The 21,770-nt window shown below is 40.4% G+C and overlaps 1 protein-coding gene across 5 annotated transcripts in view; it reads right to left on the bottom strand.

The window, feature by feature from the left end:
• The window catches only part of BMPER (BMP binding endothelial regulator), a 152,368-nt gene that overhangs the window by 4,406 nt on the left and 126,192 nt on the right, over positions 1-21,770 (bottom strand). For all 5 annotated transcript variants that reach the window (XM_071561397.1, XM_071561396.1, XM_071561395.1 and 2 more), the window contains one exon: positions 3,992-4,122. In XM_071561397.1, coding sequence (XP_071417498.1) covers positions 3,992-4,122 — 131 coding nt within the window. The remainder of the gene's footprint in view (positions 1-3,991; positions 4,123-21,770) is intronic.

Raw genomic sequence — 21,770 nt, 5'->3', positions numbered from 1 at the left:
TAATGGACCAACTGAAATCAAACATTCGACTCCAGTACATGTGGTTTCCATATAGAAAAGTCTACGAGCTTCAGTTTTAAGGATGCAGAGGTTTCATCCCGTAAATCTTTACTGCAGCAATAGCTGGCCTGTCATTCCACCTGAGCTCTGTTTGGTTCCTCTGCTGGTAGGTCTGAGCCAAGTTAACCAAGGTTCTTTTCCAGTTCCTCATCTCCGCCCCAGAGCAAATGAGAACATACTATGGCCTGCCCTCAGCAGCTGTGGCATCTGTAAATGGTCCCCAGCTCTGCTTTACCACACATGAATGTGGTATGTCAAATCACCTCCTTTGCCTTCAGATGATGCCATGTAGAAGATATGATGACTTATTTTCTGCTGTAGGCCGCCTATAATGACATTACTAACATGCTGTCAAGGGAAAAATCAGAAAAGTACAATAACTGCTGTTTAAGTTCCCTGGATGGCTTTTATTGTTGAGTGATTCTGTTGTTAACATGTGGTGTGATTGATCCAGAACATTCCACTTCATCAACAGTTTAAAAAATAAAAATAAAGACATTCTGCAGTAGACTTCCTGGGGACTGCTGAAATGATTCAGTACCATGTAAACATGGAAAATAGAAGCAATGCCTTTGCACCCGACTTTTGAGGCAAATGCCTCTCTTAAAGGACTGAGCTCTGTTACTAATAACTCCCTTAGAACACTAGCAAAAAAAAAATCAAAAATCCAACCCTGAAGCACAAAAGCTACTAATAATACTGTATTTTGCAACATTAGCAGTCACGACAGGACTTTTCCACTCTTCTTCTAGAACATGTGTTTAGCATGACAGACGTGAGTTTCCTCAGACCAGTTTCTGAGCTGGTGGGAAAAAAGCCAGCTCCAATCCAGAAGCCATATAGTCACATAAATACAGCACTGTGCCTGAACTAATAAACCCTGCCTAATAAGGCTATAGTTTTCAGACTAGATCTGGTTTGTTCCAGCCACTCTGACAGTTTCACAGGGGGTGCTTGTGTCTGTCTGCGCCTGTCTTTATAAACATGGCCATAATCACATAGGAAGAATCCTTATTCCCCAACACAAAAGCCAAAACATGTAACATAAAACTGCTGAAGGATTCCCTTAGAGGATGATGTCTGGTAAATCTGATTCCACACAAAATGCTGAACTAGTATTTGAGCATCAATGATTCTCCCTGCTTCTTTGGACTTTGGAAGTCTATTGTAGGACTTTCAAACAGAATGTCACTCATGGTGCTTCCAATTAACATCTTCCACTATAGTAAAAGGCAATAGATCTGGGTACTGATCTTCTAATAATATACTCATGTGAATATTTTCAACTGTCAGTTTTAAGTATGTTTCTGCTGAAAATCCAGAATAGCCTCCAGATACATATACACATGGACTACAGCTTTTAAAGGAAAGCAACACACAGCAGGGAAGAAGAGTGACTTTGGCCAGAAAATTCTACAGCAGAGAAGGACTCAAAAGAGAAGAGTCAAAATCAGATATACCCTCATCTTCCTCCACTTCAGTTGATCACATAGAAAAAAGAAAACTGTTCAGTTTTTATGAAGCTGTTGTAGTGTGTAAGCACATCAGTGCTACATGTGCACTTTGCACTAAATTATAGACCTTATCTGATTTTTTCTCTTACATTGAAAGTCATGCCAATGGCAGGGAGCTATTGCCATCTACCACCCTTGAGTCTTCCTCCTCTTGGTGTCCTCAGAAATGCAGTGTTAAATTCCTATGGCTGAAGGCCTTTTACCACTTCAGTTTACTTAATTGCACTTTATAAACTGCTGAGTTAGCCTTTCTTGGGTTAAAAAATAAATCTTTTTTTCTTTCTCCTTTCCCTTTCAAACTCTTCCTTCCATTTGTATCCTTTCTTTTCCCTCTTGCATGTATCACTTTCTTTTATTTCTTCTTTCCCTCATGCTGGTTTTTAATCTCTCCTTCACAAATCATATTTCTTCCTGTGCCCATCCAAGCAGGTCTTACACGCCTCTACTTCCCATGGAAAGACGTATCCTTTTCCTGACCTGCTCAGTCACCATGTGGATCTCACCAACTCTTTCCTACCCTAACTGTTTTCCTTACTCATTAGCTTCTATCTTCACTCCTCTGGTTACACAAGAGCTGATATTCCCTTTATTGAGCTAACCTCATAGGACAGCAAACCTTGAGCAGCAGTATTTTGTGTGAGAATGGAGAGAAGGATATGCTGTTGCACTGGGGGAGAGAGAAGAGCAGGGAACAGGACAATTCAGCCTCCTGAGCATCCTGTTTGGCTGGCCCTCCAGTCAGCACAAGTTTTCTGAAGATTACAAAAATAAGCTAAGCATACAGCAGTCAAGGGAGAGAAACTGGCAAGCACAGAAGATCTGGTTTTAAAACACATAAAAGTATAATTAAACCTGACTTTACTAATAAGTATACAGCATTTTCATGAGAACAAAACTCTTGCAAGTATCCCACCAGCTATGAAGTGTCAAGCAGGAAATGAAATTCACAGAAGGCTATAGTTTTATTATGGATATATTGTTTCTTCCATAGGAACTCTTATCTGTAATTGGGACACAATAATTATAACTATTAGTTTTGGAAAGAAAAATGTAGTTAAAGATTAAAATCTTGATGCTGGCCACTGCTACCATATACAGTGCAGAGGATACACTTTAATTTAATGGTTACCATATGATTTCATGTAGAAGATGGTGCTACTTCTTCAACATTGGATACTTAAGTAAGTGTTCTGAGGCCATATTCAGCTTATCCATATTTTCTGCTTAACAGGACTTCCCCTTTTCTTTTACAACTCTGCACTGAGATTAAAAAACTTTTTCATTAGCTTTAATGGAAGCTGTGTGTTTAAATTCCTTCATAATGTTCTCTCCAGGACTGTTTTTGCCTCAGAAACTTTTCTTGTCTTTGGTAAGATGCCAGAAAAAATTGTGAAATGAAGCCTCAATTAGTTAAGTCGTGATATGTCAACACTTGTATAAACTCCTTAGGGCAGGGACTGGAGTTTTTATTCTTACAGCATCTGCCACAATGAAGTCTCAGTATGAAGCACTTTGGAAGAAAAAATGCTTGTTTAGGTTCCACATGGATCTGCTACCAGATCAATAGATTAAAATTATATATGTTATTAGTGCTGTGTGGGACCACATCCTTAAACAGGGTTTTCACTTAGTGACACCCTGTCTGGATTGTTCTATTCTTTGTATGAAAAAAAATGAGCCTTTTGGGAGTAGTCAATCAAATGTAATTTGCTCTGCCACTCACCCATCCCTGTTAAAATGCCTTCAACAGAAAAGGAAATTGAAGTTGAGAGAGTAGACCCTGAGCCACACACAATCATCAAAGTGGACCACAGAGTAATAGCTCTTTGACCAGCTCTTCTAATTGTTTTGTTTGTTTTTGGGTTTTTTTATCAACTACTGTCAATTGTCAATTCCTTTACATAAATCTGAATACATTTCCAGGCAAACTGATGCCATTACAGAATGTCCTAAATTAATGAGACTATCATCAGGGGAAATATTTATCTGCAATATTGCATTTTACTTCAAGTGCCCACAACCACAGGCCACCACTTCTCACAGAACCAATTACTCAAAATTATTTGCAATTAATGCAGTCCTAATCACAAGGGGAGTCTGGACCAAGTACCAAAATTAATGCAGGTTTGCATTTTAATATTTCCATGACTATTCTTTTCTTGTTAAACCTCCTGCAATCATATATGCATGTTTTTTTCTGGAAATAGAAGTATGTTTTGACAGGAGTTCAAAGGAGTTTAAACATTATCTGTAACCAATGGTTTACATATCTTGAAGAAAAACTTCCAAGAACTTCCAAGCTGGTGCAATTCCAGTCCTTTCTAGTTGGTGCATTTTGGATCCTATGCCACCAGTAAAAGGACAGTAGCCCATTAGCCTATGCACTGGCCTTCAAACAAGCATCCCAAAATGCTTACCTGCGCAGTTCTGCTCCGGCACCCACTGGACCTTCAGCCCTTCCCTCTGACAGGCTCGGGCATACGCCAGGAATGACTCACAGTAGCAATTCTTATGGACCGGACACTCGCACATGTCTGTTACACAGGACCTGCACGACAAAGCCCCGAAACAAATAAGCAAGGAATGCTTTGGCAGATATCTCTCTGAGGTTTGGAGTTGTTTACTTTCCAGTCACATGGCCTTCAATGCCACAGCAACTTGTGCTAAATGAAAAGAAAGTTAAAAGCATTCCTGCTGTTGTATCCCAAAGGCTCACCTCTTTTTTTTTTGATATGCTACTCTGATTCAGAGAAGTCTCAAGAGCACCAAGGGACCACAAAGAAACAGAGTGGTGAGAAGACCCAAAAAACTTCAGGCAGAGGGGACAGAGACCACACTGGGAGCAGGCAAACTCTATTTTTGTAATGATTTTGTGTCAACATAAGATAAAAAACCTTCTGTTTTATTTCCTAGAAAGTAATAATTTAGTAATTTTACCAACACTAACAGCAGTAGTATTAAGTGTATGACTTCTGTAGGTAATGAGCACCTGCCCCTCCATGCAAGTATGATGCCTTCTCTCCAGGTTACCTCCAGATTTTGAACAACACAAAATAACTATATGCCTGTTTTCTCATCAGCATCCCCACTAAGTGCTAGACTTTAAGAGGCTCCCAAGGAGCAGGGGTGATGCAGTATAACAGCAGTTTCATGCCAGGAAATCCCCCAGGCACTTGATAATACCACCCACCCTCTTCTTCCATTGCATTCTTATGTGGAATCACCACAAAACATGACAGGAAGCAAAGCCGCTAACGTGGCCTTACGTGAAACTGCTACTGTGTATGTCACCACTATATCTCAAGTTAGCTCATCCAGAACATGTGCCCATTTGGCACAGACCTAAAATATAACTGGCAAGAGCCAGTGGATTTGCAGTCAGGGATTTCTGCATATGCAAAATACTTAGATGCTTCTGCAGATGCAGCAATGAAAATTCAGAAATGCTGGGTATTCACTGCTACAAGAAGAATCATTAAAAGGCAGGGTCAAGGTACAGGGGAGACATACGCTGAAAATCATGCCCTCAGTTCATCTGCTTTCCACTGAGGGTGCTCTGTGTATGAACCTTGGGTGTCAATAAGCAAGACACCCTGCTCCATTCATGTTCAGGGACTTCTCCATTCCTGAAAGTACAAGACATTTGCAAGAGGCACAAACCCCTCCAGAAAGACCAAGGGCTGAAGTAAATAATGAACTCTTCATGTTAATTTCTCTTCCTGTGGACCATAATTTCAATTCTCCATAGAAGAAGGATGGATATAGGCTTAATTTCCCAGAAAATTTCTCCTTAGCTGAAGAGATAATAGCTTGGAAAAGGTGCAAGCACCTCAGTCAAAGTAATCAGGAGCCCTAATGCCCTTACAATGCTCTAGTGTCATTCCCTTTGTTCAAAAGTAGGAGAAAGGATTAGTGGTCCCTAGAACATAGACAAGCCTGTTTCTGCATATCCAACAGTGCCACTTAAAGAGGAGTATTTCCCCTTGCTAAAGTCACTGGCTAATTCTGTGACCAGTCATAATGTTAAACCCAACAGTTCTGCTTGACATTTCCATCTGCTTGTAATGATTTTACTCTCTGTGGATCCTAAACATTAAATTACCTAAAAATTGACTGAGGCAGAGGAGTAACATCAGTGCTAATGCAAAAAGGTTACTTGTCCTGCATTTACTGATATATATGTGCTGTGAATAGACAGAATTGCTTTGAATCAAATACATAACACACTTGTATTTACAAACCAGTTACTTTCATTTCAAATAACTTTACTTTTGAGGGACAATGCAATTTTATTTCACTTTAGTTCTGTGGCAGGTCCCTTTACATCTTTCCCAGTAACTGATGATGGTGTGTGTGTATCACAGCTGATGGGCTGCAGTGAACAGATCAGCACAACATCCTTGGCATGGTTTGATGTTGTTAGCTGATAAAAGGCCTTGTATAAGCACAAAGGGTCACCTTTTTATATGACACACTACATAAGCTTACACTGTTTCCCTTGGCCACACCACCTCTTTATGACCTTCCTGAAGCAGGCACTGGTCCATATACCCCACACAATTTAGGAGGTGCATGTCTCATTTCACAGTGAAGTAGATGCTTGCTTGCTACTGCAGCAAATTATTTTCACAAAGAAAGTCTGTAATCATCTCCATAGACAAAAATTAATTACTAAGATACCAGTTTACCTGATTTATTTCTGTGCCAGTCTTTTATCAATCACATTTTATGGCTCTCCACTCAGATTCAGTTATTAGTGATGTCCATGGTGTTTATAGGGATGCTTGCCAGTGTCAAGTTGGCTACATGTTCACCAACTTCCTGCCTTAGGAATTATAAGACCCTAAACCTGAAGTACTTCCTCTGCTTTTTAGAGCATAAATACAGGGGGTTTTACCATTACTCAGAGAGCAGTGCTGCCTCTTGCACCTACGGGTGCATGTGCCAGGTCAGGAAATTCCAGGCTCCCTATCAATCACCCAGTCTTTTTAACTGTTGGCTGTTTGAGGCAAGGCCAGCACTCCCCATAACACAGCCTGGGAATCATCTGGGGGATTAGGGAAGTGAGGGCACCGTTTCCAGTCTGCAGGAGGGCAGCCATGACCTTTGAGAGTGCAGAGAGGTTAGTCTTTACATACATTTGCGCAACACTGTGCCAATAACCCTTGGCCATGGACATCCAGACAGACTCCAGAGGAAACATCTGAGTGTGGCTGCAATCAGCACTATTTGCTGGTGTTCCACACGGCTGCCCACAAAGGGAGGTAGCATGCCATGTGCAACACAAACAATCTGCTGATTCATTACATACCTAATTGCTTGGATAATTTTTATTTTCCTGAAGTGTTTAATCCTGGTGACAGATGCTGGACTCAAGCCCTAGGGTTGGCTGAGGAGCAATCATTAGATTGCATCAGTTTTATTAATGAATTACAGTTGCTAATTTTTGTAAGGTTAATTAAGTAATTAATGTTAAAACAAAAATGAGAGTGAAGAAACCTATATTCACAGCTGCCAAGACCAGTGACTCAAAATAAAATCTTATTCTATTTCCTAATTAAATTCTTTGCTCCTAAGTTTAATGCATTAATATTAATGGCAGTCAGATGGATCGCCAGATGGGGAAGAGGGGTCTTTTTATATCACTTTTGAAATGAGCAGGAGCAGGTATCTGCTTTATTTGATAGCCATTGTGCGAGTCAAAGGGCACTTCTGGGAAAGGATGTCGAAAAAAAGATGTCCATCCTCTGAGGGCTGGCTTTGAGGGGGGACCTACCAATGCCCCATGGGCAAGCTTTGACTTTGGGTCTCTATTTTTATCAAAACATGTTTACTTTTTGCACTTAATTACATTTCTCAAAGTTACTATTGTTACAGTTGTGCTAAATGGCTATTAAGGGATGATTCATTAGATAAATGCAATTCTTGTGTGCTGTTCTAATCCTTTCCCCTTGCAAAAATCTTTGGTATGCCCAAAGCTTTTATTTTTTTACCCTCTCCAGTAATATATTTCAAAAATTATTCTCTGCTCCCCCAGATTCTGCCTTCTCATCTTTCCTCCTTTGAATCTGATAAACAAATTTGGTAACATCAACTGTATCTATCAGAAGTTCATCTCCACTCTAACATGACTGGGTTGTTCAAATAACTGAAAAATACACTTCAGTAAAACTTTGAAATTATGTCAATAATGAAGGTGTACTGCCAAATTACTGTACTGCACAGTACTAGAGATTTTTGGTCTTAGAAGGTATTGTGGCTCTTTAACAAGAATAAAACATTTGCTTAAATGAAATAAAAACATATTAGAAGCTTAAACACCAAAACATTACAGTCACACAGAAATAATCCCATGAAAAGACTGCAGTTACTTATAAAATGAAGCTATTTACAAGCTATGAAAACACACACGAGATACTTCAGGCGGTCTTAGTTCTGCCCTCAGTGAAATCCCACGGAGATGCAAAGATAATATGCTCTAAAAGAAAATTATTTATTTTAAGGACATATTTACATTTCTAAAAAAAATACTGCTGTGTGATGGTGCACTTTATGTGGAACCCCTGCTCTGCATAAGCACCGGAGCACAGCCAAGCTCTCAGTCCTTGCCTGGTACCAAGAGCCTCCCTGTGACTCCTTTGGAAGCGCCTGTGCTGCCTGCAGGGTGTGTGCCAGAGATGGCGCTAATTGAGTGTGTATAATCACAAACTGGTGCAAGGGGAAATCCGTGAAAGTGAACGCATCCGGCAGCTGTGGGACACACCCTTGAAGGAGACAAACACACACTCTGCTGCCACATCTTCAAAGCCGACTGGATGAGTACACTCCTTCAGCAACAGCCCTTTTTCACATTAAACCATGGAAACTCTCCAAGTCCCACAAAGGGCAAAGAACAGAGTCCTATGCTACATGCAGTAGTTAAGAGGAAAAGATCACAGCAGTGAAGTCTACAGCCTTAGTCCGTGCCATGTAGGATTGAAATTGCAGATGTTCACTTGCTGAGCAACAGCAGTTCCTTTTCCTTTGCAATACACACAAATATAAAACCAGAACCAGCCATTTTAGGAGGGGCTATTTCTTTTTGCATTTCCCCACACGCACACACACTTCACAACAGGAATGTGATGCAGTGCATTTTTTGAACACTTTGGCACCTAGGGTGGCTCTACACAGGTGACAAACACAAACATCTTCCTCTTCCCATCAGTTGGTCTGAACAGACCTTACAAAAGAGAAATAGAGCATCACTACATACATTTTATATGTGTGAAGAGCCATCAGGTGGTGATGGGGTTTGTCCTCTATACCTGTGATAAGCCATACGCTTGAAAACATTAAAGCCTGAAGGGTTATCTGCCTAGAGAGGAAACGTAAGTGCCAGCCTCGCCATCCTGTGAGACATGATTTCTTGTTATAACTTCTTATTGTGTGTGACAGATCAGTTTTAGTACAAGCTTGGCCTAATTCCTTTGCAGGAATAATTAAAGCCTCTATCTGTAGTTATGTTGTTATGAGAAACTTTGGGGTTTTGGACTGTTTTTTAATAAAGTTGCAATGACTTGCCATTATTTATGACCCCAGATAGAAAAGTCATTTCACAAAGTAAGAAGATGAGAAGGTGAGCTATATTCCAATAATGGAAGGTCTCATGCTGTTGCTATCACAAGCTCTCTTGTCTGTATGTGCATGTTTAAACTTACCCAAGTATTGAAGTCTCGTATGTAGAGCAGGAGACTTTTTATGGCTTTAAGACTTGAGATCAAAGGCTTGAGATCATTCTCTCTTTCACCAGTTTACTAATATTAATGCAAAAGCAGCAAATAACTCACAAGGAAAGTAATTTTGGAGGCTGCTGAAAACACAGGAACCCTTGCATCTATTGAGTATTCATTCAAAGCACTTGCCTGGGGAACAGACTCTTTCATGCAGCAAAGTCAGTAATTTTCAGGGATCATTTCTTCCAAGACCAGGTAACTATAGCTGTACTCCATCTGTGCTTTTCCCACACATCATAACAATGGTAACATTGCCTTAAATTGGGGATCTGATAAAAGCATCATAACAGAGCTAAATCATCAGTTCCCTGACAATTTTTTTTCTGGGAAGTGCTAAAGTGCCCAGAAAAACTTCCATGCACGATATGTGTGCTTTGTACTGGAGACTCCCCCTTACTGAAGAACTCCCACACTGCTGAACTGGGTCCAAAAATCCCTGTAAGTGTGGGAGCAGAAAGGGAACTCACAGTTCATCTTTGGTGAGCAGTGCATAGCAAATCGACTTGCAGGCATATCCTTTCCATGGGGAAATCTCATTCCTATAAAGAAAGCATTGGCCATAAAGCTTGAGAATACGACTGTTGCTTTTGGCAGATTGCAGAGGAGGAGTTTGCAGTAGTAGGCATTTGAATCGTGCTCTAAAATTTCATCCTGGTTCCTGATTTTTGTGCAACTTTGAGTCAACCATGTCTTGTATTACCAAATTGAGCTAAGCAGAGAGAAGTTATAAAATCCATAACTCCACCAAAGTGCAAGTCCTGCATATGATCTAATATTTCTAGGGCATAGCAGTCATATTACACACACATTGTGCAGTCCTAATTTAACTCTGAGTGCCATTGTTCCTGGCACTCAGATAATTAAACAGAACCACACAAGATATCCACATCCATTCCTTCCTTGACAAGGCACCCTTCCAAAGCAGTTATTTAGAGGAGTTTAGTCAACTTGGGAAAAGGATGCTTTAAATGCAAGTGGTAATTACTGTTGTTAATTTCCAATGTAGTGGAGACAAACAGCAATTTAATTTCATTTCTTTGCATATCCATCTTCTTTTTAAAAAAATCAAAATCCATACTTCCCTCACAAAGGGTAAGCAAAAATGGTATTTTCAAAACACTGAATAAATGAGGGTCCATGTAGACCTCTGGAAAAATCATACTGTGCTGCAGAATATCACCACAAGCCTATACTGCATGCTGCCAAAAATATTACCCAAAAGCCTCTGGATAAAGCCAAAAAGAGTGTTCTGATATATTTTTAACCTGGCATGCTGTGCCAGAATTGTGTTTCATTGCCTTAACCAACATTACCCACAAGAATATGGCAAAATAACAATGAAAAACTCTGGAACATTTTCTAAAGCCATATAAAATAAAAACTGTCAGGATAGCACTATCCTGACACATTAGTAATCTCTCTGAATACGTAGCACAAGTGGTAAAGACACTTAAAAGAGGGAGGAACCAAATAAAGAACAAAACAGCACAGCAACCTTCCCTACGTCTTTCTTCAAATAATTCTACTATGTCAAATAGGCTTTCTGTATCTTGTGCTTGGATCCTTACAGGCATTTCTGGCTTTAATTGTACTTTCTGGTCCTGAGAATGGAAAGGCTGGCTAAAATCTCCCCATGGGGAAATAGCTGAACCATGACTACGGAAGACAATGAAGTCCCATGCTGGACTCCAAGAAGCATCTGGTATGACTCAGAATATTTCCTAGAGCTGAAAGTTACACTACAGTTGAGCAGCTGACTTGCCACCTTTAGAAAGACTGTATTTTTGCTCAAAAAAACTCCAAGAGAATATGGAAATGCCACCCACAGCCTTGGAAGAGCTGACCCCTTGCACTCCCACTCACTTTCAGAAAGTGGAAGAGAGTTTTCATCTCTTCGGTTTCAGTTTTTCTGAGTCATGCAGAGTTTCACCTGCATTGCACAGCCATGGCATTTGAAATAAATAGTTCTGGCATTTTAAATAAATATCTGTATACAGGAAAACTCAAGTGGTTGGAGTTTGTATGCAGCATATACCTTGAAGTGAAAAAGTTCAAACAACTCTGCACAGAGTAACATACAACTCTGTAATAAGAATTATTGGAATAAAGAAGAAATACAGCATAAATTTCTTAACCCATTTCAGACAAGTGCCCAGTATCACACTGAAATGTACTTATCAAAGATGCTTTCATTTTCCTTGCTTACAATTTGTTCTACCTTCTTTAATGAGATAAGTGCAAAAAGGATTTGCCTGCCTGAATGTTGTATGATCTGTGGTTTATATCTCTAGCTGGATAATACAAGGACCATAACTCTGTCCTAGAACAGACAACAAATAGATAAGATAAGCAAACATAGGACTGTTACCTGGAATCTGACACTGAAGGTTCAAAAGCTAGAACCTGGTTTCTGAAGATATGAATTCTTTCAGTTAACTAATATCCATAGTCATCCACTTGGAAATATCCATCACATAATTGGCAAAGACAACAGTAGCAGTATGTTTAAAGCTACATGATAGGGCTTATCATGCATTTATGCAAAGATTTCTGATGGAAAAAATCCCTCTAGGTGCTCCATGGGTTTAATGTTCAGAAAGAAAGTTACCTCCTAAAGGATTTTCTACCAAAAATCCCATCTTTCATAGGCTCAGTGGCCTGAGATCTACAACCTATGTACTCACCATTGATTTCCTATGGCCAAATTGACCTACTTTGTGCTTCCAGAATGCCATCATTTGACATAGAATGGCTTGGGTTGGAAGAGACCTTACAGATTATCTCATTCCAAGCCCTGACATGGGCAGAGACACCTCCCACTAGACCAGGTTGCTCAGAGCCCCATCCAACCTGGTCTTGAAAACTCCCAGGGATGAGGCATCTATAACTTCTCTAGGCAACTTGTTCCAGTGCCTCAACACCCTTGCAGTAAAGAATTTCTTCCTATGATATAGTCTAAACCTACTCTTTTTTCAGTTTGAAGTCACTCCCCCTTGTCCTGTCTCTACATGCTCTTGTATAAAATCTCCCTCCATCTTTCTTATACTGGAAGGCCACAAATAGGTCACCCTGAACCATTCTCTTCTTCAGGCTGAACAAGCCCTATTCTTCCTGCCATTCCTCATAGGAGAGGCACTCTAGCCCTTTAATCACTTTGTTGGCCTTACTCTGGACTTACACCAACAGGTTGATGTCCTTCCTCTGCTGGGGACCCAAAACTGGATGCTGCACTCTAGGTGGGGTCACAAGAGTGGAGTAGAGAGGCAGAATCATCTCCCTCCCTAGTCACAACCTAGAAAACTTCCTAAATTTCAAAATTTCCTGTTTAGAATTTCTTAAGCCAGTAAGGTTCCTTATTACAGATTCTGTTCTGACATAGCATAGCAGTATTAAAGTTACTTTGACTGATGACATTGTACGTCCATAGCAAGTCTTTCTTATGAGACGAAAAGAATTGGAGGATGTCTTATGGACCTTCTCAATATCCACACTAGTATTCTGCATTTCCATTCACTGCCTGCACATGCTTAGCTGAGCTCTTTTACTGCTAAAGTGAATTTGCCTTTTGACAGAGACACTCCATCATAATAGAATTTTCAGTGGCCTCTGGCATAGCTACCAAAGAAAATCCATCATCATTCTGATTTTTTGCATAATGTAACTGACATAAAATTTTATCTTTTTCTCCATGTCTAGACTTGATTTTTAAAGAATACTTCCTCCCCAGTCTCCAGTTCTTCAGGCACAAGTGGAGAGTGAGCTGCCATATCTTATCTAGAGAGAGGAAAAAAACCAATCCTTTCAATTCAATTTCAAAAAGAGACATATTTTAATATCTAACTTTATACATTAAAGTGTTACTTTCAATCAACAATTAAACTTTTTTGATATGTTTCATACAGTGCAAATGAACGTGGCATAGACTAAATGGTTCTATATTACTGCATCAGCTTTCACTTTGGTAGACAGAGAGCCCATTAGTGTATCCTGTGTGACAGGCCTCATCTGAGAAAAACCAGAGGTTTTTCATGAGCTTATAAACATCCTAGACAGAACCTTAAAATCTATTGAGAGATTCTGAAGCCAGGGCCCTACAGAAACATAAACCATGTAGATAAACCAACAGTGTATTGCCACAGCCATTAGATAAACATATAAAATAATTCTGATTTTAAATCTCCTAAAATAAAAATTCAAACCAGATCATCTCCTCCTGTCTACTGACAAAATGTATTGTGGCCCTGCTATACTATCTGTCATAAAAATATGTCATATCTAACAACAAGTACAATGAGAACACGAAGCAGGAAATATTTCTGAACTATAAATATAAACTGAAGTTATCTTCAGCTTTTGATGATGATTCACCGTATATATTTTCAAGGAGGTCTTATGATATAATAATAAACAGGCTGGCTAGTTTAGAAACTCAAATTCTTAAACTCTGTGGAGCCCATTTCCTGGCTTAATCCATAAAAAAATTAACTTCAATCAAGCGGGTTTTTTTTCCTCTAGGTGGCTGCAGAGCATTTAAAAAGCTACTGGCTCCAGATGGAAAAAAGAAAGAAAGAGAACAAGGGAAAGCACAGATAGTAGACCACTATTTAGAAAATAGCTTTCTTCCTCATCTTGCTCTCTTTAAAAACAAGAGCCAAATTTCTGCCTCAGTGAAGTCAGACTCACTGTTCATGCCATCTTCCAGCTTGTCACATCCTCACAGTGCATTTCATCTCAGAGGTCTCCCTGTTTGCCCTTCATCAAAGTAATTGTTAAAAACAGGACTTGGAAGAAGTGGCACAAGAGTCTGCTTACCTGAACTGAAAAATTAAAAAAAAAACCCAACTACTCTGTTTCTGTTTTTTATGGCTTCCTGTGTGGTCCTGGCCCAGGCCCATACAAAGACATAGGCATATAAATCATGATTTAGGCAGGATTCAAACACGTGAATGCAGAACTGCAGTGCTGGCATGGTTGTCCTGACTCCGATGAGGTTGACCTTTTCATGCTGGATACTACATTTCCTCAGGCACCTCTGCTTTTGCTCTGAATGTTCTCAGGACCCCGTGGGCACTGGCAGGCATATGCCTGACTGGCACCCAACAGGGAGGCCTACTAAGGATGGCTGTCTTAAAACAGCAGCAGTGCTGCCATGGTCCCATTCAATAGACCAGTTTCAACAGACCAGAGGGAGAGGGTGAGCACAATCACAGAGGATTCAGCCAGGAGGCAGAGGCCTGGTTTCTGCTCTCTAGTCAGTTTGACTTAGCCTGCTACTTCACATGCAGAAGGCTTCGGGTGAGATATGCTTTGCATACTACCACAGTTCTTTAACCTTCCTGAGTGCAAGATCTCAAGTACAAAGCACTATACAGAGCATTAAAACACAGTAGATGAAATGCTGACTCCAGTAAAATGGATGGGGATTTTCCTGCTGGCAACACAGGAGCCAAGAGTCAGAACTGTCATCAACCTTTTTTATTTTTTTTTTTCAGTTCAATACTTCAAGGCTTTGAAGGATCCAGACTTTTTCAGGACACAACTGAACACTAAATTTAAGCTTCCTGAATTTAAATGCTATGAATTAGAATTTCCTGCAGTAGACGTAGTGACTCCATGACATATCAGCCTGGCCTGGGTTCCACAGAAACGCACATGGATGTTATAAAGCCAGAATGACCTGGATTTATAATTCTGGGTGAGGTGGGATGAGATGATATGAACAGATGGAGCCAAGGTTTGTTCTCAAACTTACCTTTCATTGTGTTGGTTTGGGCTTGGTCATTTCCCTGGCTAGATACTAAGACAATTGTGATGTAAATCAGCAATCTTTAGTGAGAAATTACAGCAACAAACATGAGCAAAGCCTCCCTATCACAGAACAATCATGGTTATTTTTTGCAGCTGATCTGTGGGTCACATCCAGTGACATTTAGATAAATTCTGGACTTAGTCTTGTATCCAAAGTCCTAAACATCTAAAGACATCTTTGCCTCTTTCTGCTGCCTGGGCAGAGGGTCCATGGAACAGTTCAGTGCTCCATACTAGCAACCTTGAACATGCTGCCTGATGGAGCCACAAAGCAATCTGTTCTCTTTCCATCACTTCTCACTCCATAAAACCTTCCCTGGCCTCCCTACACAGAGATCTCAGAGCTGCACCAGTTTGTTATGAAGCTTGCTGTCAAACTTGGCAGTGGTTGCAAACTATCATATCCTTTCTCACCAGCAGTTTGTGGGTTTTGGTCTTTGGGAAGAGGGAGGCAGCACAGATGCACCAAAGCATCTGATGCCTCCTGAAGAAGCCCAGCTGACAGGAGAGAGAAATCACAGAAGGCAATAAACAAGGAAAAGCTGTTGCTGGAGGTTTTGCAGGTTGTGCAGGAGGTTGTATTCATGTTCTCCATGGGTCCTCAGGAACCACAATGTTTACAGTCCATACCTCTGGGAGGCCACTGCTTTTTTCCCTTTGAGGTGAGCGTGTGAGACCCCATTTTTCTGCTCCCATAGATCTTTCCACAGGTGGGGAGCCTGAGGGCCCATATGAAAGCATGAGCAGATTAGCTCTGTCAAAACAAAGATCTTGTTCCTTGTGCCAGTAAGGAAAGAAAAGGAGAGAGCAAGGAAATAAAATAGTGTATGATATATAGGAGGAAAATTGTTTTTTAATAGGATCTTTTCAAAGTTTTCCATTAAACTTTGGTCGCTTGCAGTGCGAGTTTTGGAATGCAACCCCCTCATCCCCTTAGGATGCTCTGTGTTGTATTATGTTAGTAAGAAAGCCCTGCTTACTCCTAGTAGAGCTACTGTATGAAACACTTATATCTCAAGCCAAAGTGGCAGGACTAAAAGCCTCTCCTGACTGATTTTCAGCCACCATTCAGTGATTTAATTTAATTTTTATCATGTGCAAAAGAATGTTTTGTTACCAAGTCATAGTAAATCACAAATGATCACATCATAATTAACAAGATTATACAAATCCAAATGTTACCCGTATGATGACTAGATTTCAGCTGAGGTACCTAACCAGAATGACCAAAGGAAAATAGCAGAAGAGGGTTGAGGTATTGGTCATTAAACAGGGCAGATGAACCAAGTAATGCGTGAACATCTCTTTCTTCTTTCCCATCCTCTTTTCTTCCTTCCCCCCCTGTTCCCACTCCCCTTTTGTGATACAGGGCATATTGCTGCACTGAAAGAAGAGGAATAACGGCAGTACCAGCAGTGAAGGAGAAAGAAATATGGGGATCTGGACAAGTAACAGTATGGTAAGTCCATCCCCTTGTAGCAGGAAATGGTGGTGACCTAAGGTGAAGTAAATGCTGTTACATATATATAATTTGCACAGTTCAGAGACACTAGAGAGGCAGAACGAAAGCTATGCCTACCAAGAGAAAAGATGACACACTTCAGCAGGATCAGAGGAGTGTAAATAAAACCTGCATATGTGTGTATAAGCCCTATCGTTCTGTGCAGCCATGGATGTCATTTAGAAGACTTCATAAGTGCTGTCAAGTCATTACACACTTAAAGATCAATGGAAATGATGAAGTCTCCAAGGTGCACTTCACCTCACAATGTACAGGGTCTAGCCTTCTCAAGGTGTCTCATTTTCAGATCCAGTTTTCCTGGGTAAAGACTGAGCCTTTTGCTTTGATTCATGCTGAATTCTACATAAAATTCTACAAAAGTGATATAGAAAGTGCTAGGATTTCTCTTTGCTCTCTGAAGTTATTTGTCCAGATGCAGTCATCTTTAATTGTTTGCCTTCTCACCAAGGCTAGGACTCATTCCTCTAAGCTGTAAGATTGCAGCTCTTGAGCATGCAGTTGAGAGAGCTCAGTTTGTTAATACACTTCAGAAGAAACACTCAAGTATATTGTACCAAATTCCCCCTGTCTTCCATGTGAATCTGGTAAATAAGGCCTATGTTAACCAGAGCCAGTACCATCCTGCTGTAGATTCCTCTTTCCCTCTATGTGTACGTATGTGTGTACAGACTTGCTCCTTTTCTATTCCTAGGTCAGTAATGCAATAGGGCTATGCATTGCACTCCAGGTTAGGCAAAGGTCTCATTTGCTCAGTTGCTTTTGTATTGCACTGGATACTTTGCCATTTGCTGGAAATACAGAAAAACAAGAGGAATGTAATTTTTAGCATTAGTTCTCTTGCCAAATAGGTTGATGAAATCATATAGCCATGGAGATTTGTGCATGTTCAGCACACTCCATGTGGATGTCAGCTGCAGTCAGACCTTACCTCTGTCCACTTGTAAGAAAGACTAGCACAGAACATGCAAAAATTAGAAGTCTGTCTTATCTTGAAACCTTTTCAGAGAGATTAAATTATTGTGAATGGCGAGCCCAGCATTTATTGGAGATCTGTTTATGTAACAGTAGCAGCAGCCAAGGAAAGAAAGAATCAAGATGCAATGAAGCTCTTGATCCCATCTGGGCAAAGAGTACAAAGGGAATCATCACGTCTGCATGAAGAGAGTGATGGTGATGGAGTATTAACAGAAGAGGCAGAGTCCCCTGAGTCAGACACTGTGGGAATGAGTAAAAGCCACAGAAGGAAATGGAAGCTAAAGAGAAAGGCCCACAGTAAATATCTGCAGATGCTGTCATTTGCAGTGGGGGCTGAACCAACCGGGACAGAGTCATACACACACGTAGCACCTCACCAGTGGAAGAATATTCTTTTCAAGATCAAAAGTCAAGCAGCAATAAAATCCATGTCAAAAAACATAGGCAGAGGAGGTTGTGCATGCTCACTCATGAACATCTGCACTAAGAAGCCACTTAAGTAACCATGCAACAGCATGGAAGAAACATCTGCAGTGTGTAGACCACCAGCTGTGCAGTAATAATACTTTGAATATCCAGAGTGCCTTTCATCTGAATACTGCAAAGCATTTTCCAAACAAATTAAGCTTCACAACACCACTGTGAGCTTCTTATTTAATGGTAGGATTATTTCATCCTGCACCAAAATGCCATTGCTGCCAGAATGAAAAGTAACACCTGTTTATCATCTCACAGAAATGTACCATTTTCACGATGGGAAGTGACAAAAAGTGTAGTTAAGTTAAAGCACAGGAAGACTTAAGGTAGTCAGAATTAAATGTTTAGAAATGAAAATCAAGAAAGTATAGTATTAATCTCCCCTTTACTTTTTATGCAAACTGCCACATTAATTTTTATACTCACATGCTGTTACTCTTTGGTCTTCATTTCACATCAAGAAAAGAGAACTTCCTTGGGTGTATACTTGTAAGGGTGTCTACAGATGTGCTCAGTACAGAAAAATACCTTTCTTGATTATGTATGCTCAATAAAATGTGCATTGCAAATAGCTTTCCTTTGTAGTCCTTCAGATCTGTTTTTATAAGGCCTCTTGATGATTATACTACAGCAGTGCCTTCCAAGGCAGCACGCCATCTAGAAAGACCTAAAAGAAATTTCTTGCTGTGTGTGCTTTCAGCCCCATGGGGTACTCTGTATAAGCAGTATTCTGACCTGACTCTGCAGAGTTAGTGATATCTGACTACATTTCTTAAGAGCAAGAAAAAAGGCTGGAGATTATGACATATATGCAATGAAGATAGGAAATATTACAGACACCCCATTATGATTTCCTCTTTCTGCTTCATAATGCACCCACTTTTCAGTCCCATTGAAACCTTAGTGGAGAAAGCAGTTTGAGGGTGAAGTTGTAGCAGTGAAGCAGGTTGTTTCTTTATCAAATGAGGTTCAGTACTGGCAGAAAAAATGTATGGGACAGCCTGTCTGGACAGCTAGACAAACATACATCTTTAGAACTTACACTTTTTGAGGGCAGCAAGGAGATTCTGATCTGTGTTTGACACCAACACCCTAGGATCGTAACCTATGAGTAAGGCTTTTTGATGTTAGAGTTATGTAAAAATATTAGCTAGGACTAGGAAATGACTAATTGTATTTCTAAGCAATTGTTAAGGGTATTTGGATATTAAGCAAATGGCTCTAGCTTTGACTAAGGAGTATATTTTACGCATTTTGACACGCACCATCTCTGAGTTGGTCCCAGCTGGGCATGTGGTGGTTAACCTCAAGGCAACTTCTCCCTTGTCTCAAAAAGCAGGAGGACACAGCTAGGCTTGAGAAAAGAAGGCTCTTTCATGGTTAAGACTTTCCAGAAACACGTGGTGTTGGTATAACTCTGTCCCTGTTGAAGCCCAGGGTAAAATTCTGCTTGTCTGTAATGCCAGGCATGGTTGGCCAGCACCACCTGCTTTTGACGTCTCATCCTACCCAACCAGCTCTGAAAAAAGTTCTCTCATACTCACAAACTGACTTTTCTCCAGAAAGAGCTGTTTCTTTTCTCCATGGATGCAACTGAACATGTGTGCCAAGTAGCTCACTGTCCCGCCAGGACCGACTACTTCATTTCAAATAAACCATAAAATGGCATGAATTACTTGGGGAGAATAAAATGTTCCCTTTCAGTATGTATGTTCATTGGTTTTACTCTTGTATGCCCGTTTTGTCCATTTGTTTCATATAGGATTTTCCTTAGCCATATTTCAAAATGGTGAATAGAAGGAATAAGTCTTAAAAAAAAATCTAATTTTCTATTCTATCACATGTAGGATTAGCAATTCATGTTCTTTTTTATATGATACTAGGCTGCCCACACAGTCTGACACATTTAGAAAAATAGTAATAAAGTGAGAGGGCCTTTGAATGGTTCCTGTCCATAGAAGTATCAACATTTGTTACCCACACTGATTTCCATTTTGGTTTTCCAAGATCGTAATATTTGCATTGTATTTTGTGTTTCAGTTCAGATAAACCTCAGAGCTCGAAGGGTAACAAGGCTGAGACCAAAGCTGCACACCAGCTCCAACTCACCATTTGAAATTATACAACTGCATTGTTTTCACAAGGAGAAAAACTGAAATCTCCAATCCCAGATCTGACATCTGTTCCAATTTAGTAACGAACTAAAGTCATTCTCCATCCCCCATACACATATCCGCACATATGCACAATGGAACACTCAGTTTTAAGAACATTTGCCTCTGGATCTGGATGCATGTTAGGCCATTTCTAGTTTCCAGACCATAAATCAGTCAAGTTTCACTAGAAAGAGCGAAGATTCACATAGAGCCCCAGGCAAAGATCTCTACCCAACTTTCCTATCCCCAAATCTGGCTCAGCAGTAATACATTACATTTGTTTTCAGCAGTGGAGTAGTATCACATGTGATCATAGTCTCAGCAGGGGCAATTTATGAGTCTGTTCCCCTTCACCCTTCTGCATCTGTTCCTTCACAGAGCTTGTATCCATCTTCAGAAATCACATGAAAACTATGTATTTTCCCAACTCTGACTTGAACCCCTGCTGTTTTAGAAATATGGTAGCAAGAGTAACAAGAATTGCTGTGAAGGACAGTAAGGTTGAACCTCTGTTCTGGGGACACTGGAGCCCATGACTGCATGTCTGGAGTCAGGCTCTTGCTGCCCAGCTGTGGAGCAGCTTACTACAGAATCACAGAATATTCTGAGTTGGAAGGGACCCACAAGGATCTTCAAGTCCAACTCTTAAGTGAATGGCCCATACAGAAGCTGAACCCACAACTTTGAGATTATTGGCACCATGGTCTAACCAGTGAGCTCATCTCAAGCAGTACCAAGGAGCCAGGGTCAAAGATCTTCCAGCTAGGCAGCCATTCAGTTTGGGAGCCTCATCAACTTATCAACCAGCCAGACTTATCTCATAGTGAAATAACCTCAAGCCTTGACTAAACGGCTTTTGTGGTAATGCCAGATAAAGGAGTCCTGCTGCCCTCTTCTTGCCTCACCTGCCCCAACTTGCCTCAGAAAGCGCCCTTCTCTTTCCAGTCAAAGAGAATCCAAAAGTTGAGGAAATTGGAAATAGATTGCTGATTGCTCCAAAGACTGCGAACTGTAAGGTGGGGAGGGAACCAGTCACACACACACACATTGTGTTTTGCACCACAAACTCCATGAGGGTAATACCCAATCTACCCCTTGGTGGTTTTCATGCCAATCAGAAGCTGCAATGGTAGCAGGCAGTCCTGAATGTTTGAGATCAGCAGGTAAAGCCTCAGAAACATTTCACTGTTCCATGGTCTATTTTCATACTTCATTTTACACACACAAGTACATGGGCAATTTGGAGCTTCAAAAGGGAATGCACAGCACAAGTCAATGCATTGTAAAAAATATTTACAGCCCCAAAGCATAAGTACATTCATGTGCTGCTACAATAAATATTTTTAAAGTCAAAGTAGCTTGAAATGCCATTTTCCCCCATCTGCTTCCTGCTAAGATTGTGCAGGTTGTGTACTTTTTGACTTGCAAAAAATCCTAAATTTTGTACTTACACAACACTGGCAAGATAAGAGCCATAGCATTA

The sequence above is a fragment of the Pithys albifrons genome, chromosome 7, assembly GCF_047495875.1.
Source record: "Pithys albifrons albifrons isolate INPA30051 chromosome 7, PitAlb_v1, whole genome shotgun sequence".
Classification (NCBI taxonomy): domain Eukaryota; kingdom Metazoa; phylum Chordata; class Aves; order Passeriformes; family Thamnophilidae; genus Pithys; species Pithys albifrons.
Note: the sequence above shows the minus strand (reverse complement) of the source record. Positions and strands in the feature narration are given on the sequence as shown.